Source organism: Halyomorpha halys, unplaced genomic scaffold (assembly GCF_000696795.3).
Source record: "Halyomorpha halys isolate HHAL.00 unplaced genomic scaffold, Hhal_1.1 Scaffold78.1, whole genome shotgun sequence".
In the NCBI taxonomy this organism is placed as follows: Eukaryota; Metazoa; Arthropoda; class Insecta; order Hemiptera; family Pentatomidae; genus Halyomorpha; species Halyomorpha halys.
Genome location: NW_027108467.1, coordinates 323,816 through 332,297, shown reverse-complemented (window position 1 = coordinate 332,297; position 8,482 = coordinate 323,816). Strand labels below are relative to the sequence as shown.

The window sequence follows — 8,482 nt, the reverse complement described above, 5'->3', positions numbered from 1 at the left end:
ATTTATATCATTATTTTGTACATTTAATTTAGGCTTGGATAGATCCTACTTTTAATTAAGATTTATATAATTTGTATTTATTTGTTAATTTTCAAAATATTATCTCTGTATCATTGATAAAAAATCTCGAACATTTTATTTTGTTTGTTAAGTGAAATCCTACACAATCAGTCCAACTGACACTTCTAAATGAGATTTCGAACAAAAAGGATTTCGTAGAATACCGATCCTAGTATACAGAAAGTTTATTTGGCAATGATTTTGACATTGGTCAGCAAGAATAAATGGAAACGAACGCACGATATGAAAACAAAATCACAGTCTATGTAAATGTTTTTTTTTAAATTTATTTACATTTAGATAATGCCGGTTTTATACAGGCATGTAGAGCAACTACTCGTTGGTAGCAATCTAATAATTTTTCGACATTAGAAGGTATCGAGAACATCTATTTTAAGGGTTCAGTCAGCAATGGAAGAGGATACAAGATTAGATTTTAGTTGGTTTGGGTAGTTAGGAAGTTTATAATGGAAGGATTGATATCTGGTTCGGACTAGGTCGGTTACATATGGAACATTAAGGTCTTGACGGATAATTTTCTTTGTCACAAAGAAAGAAGTATTGACGATTTTACACAGGATTTTGAATTGTGAGGATTAGATACAAGAGAAATTCAAAAGTTCAGTAGAAGCCCAAAGGTCAAATCCGTATATCCAGATTGGCCTTATTATAGTCATGTAGATCAGTCTTTTGTAATGAATTAGCATGAATGTAGTCCAAGGTAGCGGATTCGTTTGACAGGGGTAAGAGAAACATTATAGTAAAGGAAACTGTAGGGCAGTCGGTAGGTTTACGACGAAGGGTAAAAGTGATTTGATGGGATTTACTTTAATCTTCCAATTATGACACTATTCTTTGAGGGTTGTAATATAGAATTAGAGAGTTTGGGATGAAATTAAGGGGTATGAAGAAGAAAATTAAATTATAAAATAAATATTAAACTTACTAGTACCGAATTAAGTCTTTAAAACATTCGAACATTAGAATCAAACTCTTGTTCATTTTTTCAAATGATTATTTTTAATCACAGCCGCCGTCAGCTTACTTTACTTAATTATCTTCATAGCACTTCTAGCCAAGGTGCTGCTCTCTGTTGCTCGAGGAGAGAAGGAGTGTGACCAACCACCATTTTCATGGAATCTAAACGCCCAGATCTAAGACACTAGTTACCACTTCTACCTTCCACTTCTACCCAATCATAATCACCATAATGGAATAGAAGACCCAAGGGAACTAGTGGGTCGGCACCACTGGGGAAGCGGAGGAGAGAATGAGCAAATAGAATACAATTCATGATCATCAAGTAGAATAACAAACACCATGACCTTCGTTTATCATCCATCAGGTACCTAAATTTAAGAATATATTAAAAAGAAATATATTAAGAAGAATATATTCAAAATTAAATAACCTTTTGGCTTTCAATCTCATATAACCCATGTATAGTTTATCTAAGATGAGTTTGCCTGTAGTTAAAGGGAGGGGAAAGATGCGCAGTGGCAAATATTCCCCTGCCAACTTCCCACTCTTTTGTCTTCTCCTCACCAGGTCTGTCACGAAACATGCGTAGTACGTCTTTTTCCCTCCCAAATCCTCTACCGGAAATTAAGGGACGCTGCATTGAATTAAGACTTAAATATTAACTTTGAAACTAACTTCTTACAAACTAGGAAGAACTCAGTTGCAGGATAAGGTCTTCATCTCTTAAGTCTAGTAACTATTCTAGTAATCTTCTGCCCTTTTACCGAAAATATATAGATCAAAAGAAGTATAGGAATGGTATGCTAACCTGGAAGAGGAAGGCTTTGTGTCTCAAATCAAATTTTGTGTGGGTAAGAGTTGGGGGACAAAGAGAATTCATCTAATTGGATATTCTAAAATTAGGAGTTGGAAATTTAAAAGAAGCGCAATAATATCGTAGACTCAGGGGTAGAATAGTCGGGGTAACCAATGAGATCCAAGCAAGAAGGAACATCTATATATTTTATAACAATAGCTCATTGAAGACTGTTTATAATAATATCTGTTAAATACTATTAATATAAATAGCGTTCCTTAACGTGTGCATAACCCGTACAAGTCCCACAATAACCTTCCTTTTATCTGCTCCAACCTTAAAAACCCCATTCCTCTACCATATCGTTCTCATGTTGTCTACCATATCCTGGGTTCTACTCCTAACTTCAAATCCTCTTATGGTTAGGGCTGGTTCGAGGCTAGGGTCCAAAGTCCAAATTGACTCATTGACCCTGTGCCAGAACCGGCTTATTATCCCTACTCTTGACCTAGTTAAAAACCTCCTTAAAGAACTCATCATTCACAAATTTCCGTAACATTACTGCTCCTAAACTCTCCGAACATTCCTTCTCATTAAAGAACTGAATTGATTTCGACAATAGTTCCATTCTAGACCCTTTTAAATAGATAGACAAACTTACTGACACGGGTGTCATAATAAATATCTATGAATTACTAGCCACCTCCCCTAACCACGTAAAACGACTTCCTTCCGAAAATATTAAACACACAAGGTATCCCCAACCTATTCCCAAATAGTCAATTTATTAAAGCATCCATTATTTTGTTTTCACCTTTTATAATATTTTACTGTCACCTATTGCATAAAGTTTTTTTTTTTCATTTTCTCATTTTTATCACCACTCATTTAGCTCAACTATACTTTCTCTTCAAATCCGAAATTGTTTGACCTTTCGTTTTCATAGATATTTTTTTCTCGTTAGTATTATATTATTTAGTAATTTACTTTATAAACCTATTGTTTAATTTTTTCTATCATATTTATTTTGTCTAAACGATCTCTCATATTTAGTTACATATGCTGTCAACTATTTCTGCTTGATTTAACGGATTTTAATTTGTGAGCTTTGAGTTGTATTCTACCTCTCTACCACCTGATCTCGTCTCCATGACTCTTCACAACTCCACCCGAGTCGATAAGTTTGTCTATAAATTTAAAAGGTGGCTAGAATAGAATTATTTGTAGAAATCAACTGAGTGGTTTAATGACAAGGAATGTTCGGAGAGTTTAGGCGCAGTAAAGTTACAGTAAAAGACAGAATGTGTGTGAGTGATGCGGTATTCAAGGAGGTTTTTAGTCTGGTCAATGTAACAGGAGTTGCAGTTACGATTAGAATATCGGGATATGGTTTAGAATATGAGAACGGTATGGTAGAGGAATAGGATTTTTAAGGTGGGAGTAGAAATAATGAAGGTTATTGTGGGATCTAAAGGCAAGTCGGAGTTAGGAATAGAGAAACATAAGTATTTATAAAAGTTTTCGGAAAGAAAGGGGGTGTAAGGCAGATCTGTATAAGGGGTTGTGGCTAATTCGGTGAAGTGAGGGTAAGATTTTTGTAATTACAAATAAGTTTGTCAATGATTTTGGGAGGGAAGTTATTGTTTGAAAGGATATGTTTTATGCCGAGGGAGTAGGTATCATGGAAGAAGGAATCGGAGAGAGGAAAAGGGCGATGAATAAGATTCTTAACTACGTTGAGTTTATGATGGTAAGGATGATAGGAGTGATAGTTCAAAAGTCTGCCGGAGTAAATCAGTTTTGCGCACCAGTTTGTGGATATGTTGTAGTTGGGATCTCTAATGATGAGGATGTCAAGAAATGGAAAAGAATTGTTGATTTCAGATTCTATAGTAAGACGTAAGCGAGGATGGTAGCAGTTGAAGACAAATAGGATATCGATAATTTTATCAGGATTTAGAAACAAGAGGAGGTAGTTAACATATTTTTGATAAAGATGATGTCATTAGAGAAAAAGGGGATTACTGAGCAAAGTTTGAAAAAAAATGTTAGAAAGACCAAGGCTAGAAGATGGTTGTTATGAAACTGAGAAAGTTTGCTCTAAAACCAGTCTAAGAATTTTCGAAAATAAACATTTTATAACATTGAAATTATCCAGAGAATTCCATCATTAGCTATGGAAGATAATAAATAATAATATGGACTCTAGTGGATCAATTGTAAACATAAATGGACAACATTTTTAGTATTAACCACCCATAACCTAACGTTTTTGAAATAATTTTAAGCTAGAAATGTGTTGAGGTATATTAATATTACAAAAATCTACTCACCTATATTTACATCTCCAGTAGCCACTTTTCCAACAAATGGAGGACTAAGAAATCTTAAGCATTCTTTTATGAACCTTAAACGAAATAGACATTATCACTCTTTATAAGAAAAAATATAATTTAAACAATTTATTTAAAACTTATGCCCTTACATCATCAATTTTATTAAAATGCTTATGTTTTACTAAGCTGAAAAAGAATAATTGCTTCAAAAATTATTTTGTTTGTTAAAATCTGTGTATACTATGAAGTCTCGAAAGTCTTTTTCCATCATCTGATTAAACATCACAAATAATTTCTTATTTTAAGCCATTAATTTTTTTTCATCTACTGGCTGTTTGAATTGTATTCTTCCGCTTTATGTTTTTGATAGAGACTGATTTTTTTTAAACAAAAATGAACTACACTGATAATAAACGATTTATAACTTATTCAATGAACGATCTATTTTCTTAAAAACAAAAAAAAAAACAACATATTTGTTAAAATTTACCTGTCAAGATAATGCATTTGTTTTAAGTCATCAATATTTGGATCTCTCTTATCATTGCCAAATATATCATATTGCTCTTTCCAAGCTTTTTCTTGAATATCAGGTAGAAGTGCTAAGAAAATTATTGAGCTAGATAATGCAGAAGCAAGAGTGTTCGTAGACTGAAAAAAAAATTATTATTAATAACATTAATAATCCTCCAGCATCCATGCTATAATATTAGGTAAAAAAAAATGCTAAATTGCTAAAGATCATCTTTGGCCCTCTACACTTTGTTCACTTCTAATATTTCTACAAGTACCTGTACCTTTCTGGCTGCATTTTCTTACATTAACAACACCTACAGGCATGGGTGCAGGCAGGATTTCGCTAAAGGGGCAGACCTCAGCATTTCACACACACACACGCACACACACATATATATATAAGATGTGTAATTCCACATTCAAACCCATCAATCATTACATTTTAAATTGTTACTAGCTACAATCACAATAAATTGTTGAAAAATTGAGTATAAACTTAATTATTGTACATTAATACATACAATACACGCAATAAAAGGGGTGATGAAGAGGTTCAGCCTCCTGGGATTGCTGACAAAAATATTAACTACCTCTTCTACGATGATTGGTCTCTTTGATTTTCAACAAACCATTCCGAGGCTATTAAAATGGCAAACCCTAATAGAAATAACAGAATCTAAAAATTTTTAGAGATAAGTGTATAACGAATAATTGCGCTCGTTGAATCTTACCTTTTTTACCGAAGAATCGACCTATATCAATCTTATCCTTTCAAAGGTGTGGTTGTGATCTTGTGATCCTTGGAGATGTCAACTCAACAAGTTACCTTCCTAATTATAGTGTTTCCAGAAATGAATCATCTATCTAATAAGTTCACTATTTTTTTTTTTCTTGGGTTCCAAAAATCTAGGGGTGAACCGCGTCTCCCCTGTGCCTATGCCCATGACTACAAGCCCATTCAGATTCTGAAATAGCACCCTCAAGTAGGCTCCACAGCCAGTGTGTGACATGAAGTACATTGACATCAAGTAAGGAACTAGATTTCGAGAAATAAATACAAATAAAACAAAATATATGGTTAGCAGTACTTTCCTTTTTTTCTTACCTCCTATATTGTAAATATGTATAAAACAATATTAATATATACCTAAGTATATAAACATGTAACTGGTTCCCTTCCTTTGCCATATGACATTATAAGGGGTTGGACTGCGTCCGTTGTAGGCGGGTGTTACAAAGGGTCGGTCCACTGGGGGATAAAATGACTTCAGGCAGTATAGCCCGTAGCCCTTCCCTCGGCGAGGACGTCGACCAAGAAGACAGTGCTTTGCCACTTCCCGGGTCTTGGTGGAGGGACGACCTCTCTTAACAGTGGGTTAGCACATGCCTTCAGCCCTTCAAAAACTTGATGTGCCTACGACCTTTGAACTCGGACACAGAGGAGGGCTGTAGCTCATCGTGGATAGCACTGTTCCTGGATCTTTGGGGTGAAGTTCCTCGGACTATTCGCCGAAGGAGGGAACTCTGGAAACTCTGCAGCTTCTTCGGCCTTCGACGTCCACTATGAACTGCTGGGGGAGTTTGCCTTTCTTGCCCTTCTGAAAGGACATCACTAAGGCATCTGAAGCAGACACGAGAGCAATTTCGGTGATATAGATACTGGAGGAAATACATTTGAACGGGTAGATAGGTTTAAGTATTGAGTTTCTACGGTAACCAGAAAAAAAAAAACTAAATTGGTGAGAAAATAAAAGTGACGTTGAATTCGAGAAATGTTAGTCGTTTTTCAATTTCGAAATTTCATAACTTGCGCCTTCTATCCAAAAACACAAAAGTTGGAATTTACAAAACTACTATTATTTCCACCGTTCTTTATGGGTGAGAAACGTTCTTACACTAAGGGAAGAGCAGCGCCTTAAGGTTTTTCAAAATAAAGTAATACATAAAATATTCGTATCGAAAAAGGATGAATTAACGGGAGATTTACAACGCTGAATTAAGGGTACTTGTAAATATAATATACCATTGAGGCTTATAAGATGGGCGTGTCAGGTTGTAGCACTTTGTAACGAAAGGATCCCTAAAATGTTAATAAACACTGAACCTACGGATAAACGCCCGAGGGATAGACCGTTACGTTTATGGGAGGATTGCGTTAAAATTGATTTAGTAGATTTGGGCTTGGAGGGGTGTTACTGGATAGATGTATGTAGAGAATGATTGGAGGAATCGGCATCGAACCTTCGGGTTCGTTAGACTTATATTATTATTATGAACGTGGCAACACTCCCGTAGCCACCCTACAGCCCCGATCTACCTCCCATAACTTGTTTTTGTTTACCCAATAAGAGAAACTTAAAAGAGAAGCGATTCAATACAGTTCCAATGGTCTAGACTGCTTTGACGAGGCCCCTTTCCGCGTGGAGATCTAGATACAATAGGAAAAACGCGGGCAGTGGGGTGTTGAGACTTCACTGTACAAAAATATTGAATAAATTTTTGGATCTGAGACCAGTCTTGAATCGCTTCTCTTTTAAGTCTCTCTTATTGGGAACTGAGGAATATTAAAGGTCAGTTTCTAATCTACGTTATTTTGTCAACAACTGTTGCATAGACTAATATTCTGATTTCATATCTTATCTTCTTACTTTAGTTACCTTCATTCATCATGGTTAACATACTACCTTAATTTTAAAGAAAAATCCTATCTAATTAATTACACTAAATGTATTTATTAGTTTTTAATGACCAGTCTTGAAACTTTATGAACAGATCTTGTATGCCTTGAATATGAATGTTCAAATGTGAATTCATATCTTATTTCCCTAAACATTAAAACAACTAATAACTAACTACAGTGAAGTCTTAGTTATACGAATATGAGGGGGTACCAAAAATTCTTCGTATAAGTGAATATTTCGTGTAAGTGAACACGCAATACATATTTATGATATATTTTTGAGAATTCTTTAGTAGGTACATATACGTATGTTGTATGCAGTTGGAAGAAAAACAAAGTGAAGTGAAAAAAAAATTAATTATTATATAAAAATTTAATTTATTTTTAATCCGAATTTTTTTATTTTTGACAAAAAAATTGTGTCATGTTTGTTTGTTTCATGTTGCTTTTGGCTGAATACATCATTCTTTCCCATTCTGTTAAGGTGTTAGATTCCTTCTCGCTAATCTCTTTCGCATATATAAAACGTTTTACAACTTCAAATGCTTCAAGAGCTTCTGCAAAAATGGAAGAGGCAAAGGATCTTCATCATCTGAATCGGAATCGTCCGAGCTTATTATTATACATTAGGGAGTAGAATATAAACATAAAGAGTCATTGGGACCGGATGTTATTCGCGGAAAAAAAGTTGTTTACTGTTTCGTTTTTCACGGTATTTTTCGTCCATTGTCTTGCCACGGAAGAAACAAAAATTCATATAACTGAATAAAATTTAAATTAATATGTACATAAAGCTGGTCCAAACTTTCCTTCGTACAACTGAATGTTTCGTATAACTAAGTTTTGTATAAATGGATAATTAGATACACATAATTCAGGGGTTTTTGCAGGGGATTGAGAAATTCTTCGTATAACTGAATGTTTCGTACAAGTGAGTTTCGTATAAGTGAGACTTCACTGTATTAATTATGTAAATAATGTAGTTGGATGAACTTTGAAATGTCAGCACACCTTCTACTACTGTAAAAGCTGTTATCGAAGCAACTATTATTTAGTTAACACTATTACTGTAAAAGCTGTTATCGAAGCAACTATTATTTAGTTAACACTATT

General features: G+C 34.3%; 1 protein-coding gene across 1 annotated transcript in view; it reads right to left on the bottom strand.

The window, feature by feature from the left end:
• LOC106692929 (cytochrome P450 4c21) overlaps positions 1-8,482 on the bottom strand; it is a 52,076-nt gene that overhangs the window by 6,571 nt on the left and 37,023 nt on the right. The window contains exons 10-11 of the mRNA XM_014439192.3: positions 4,664-4,824; positions 4,171-4,244 (exon numbers count right to left, since the gene is read on the bottom strand). Coding sequence (XP_014294678.1) covers positions 4,171-4,244; positions 4,664-4,824 — 235 coding nt within the window. The remainder of the gene's footprint in view (positions 1-4,170; positions 4,245-4,663; positions 4,825-8,482) is intronic.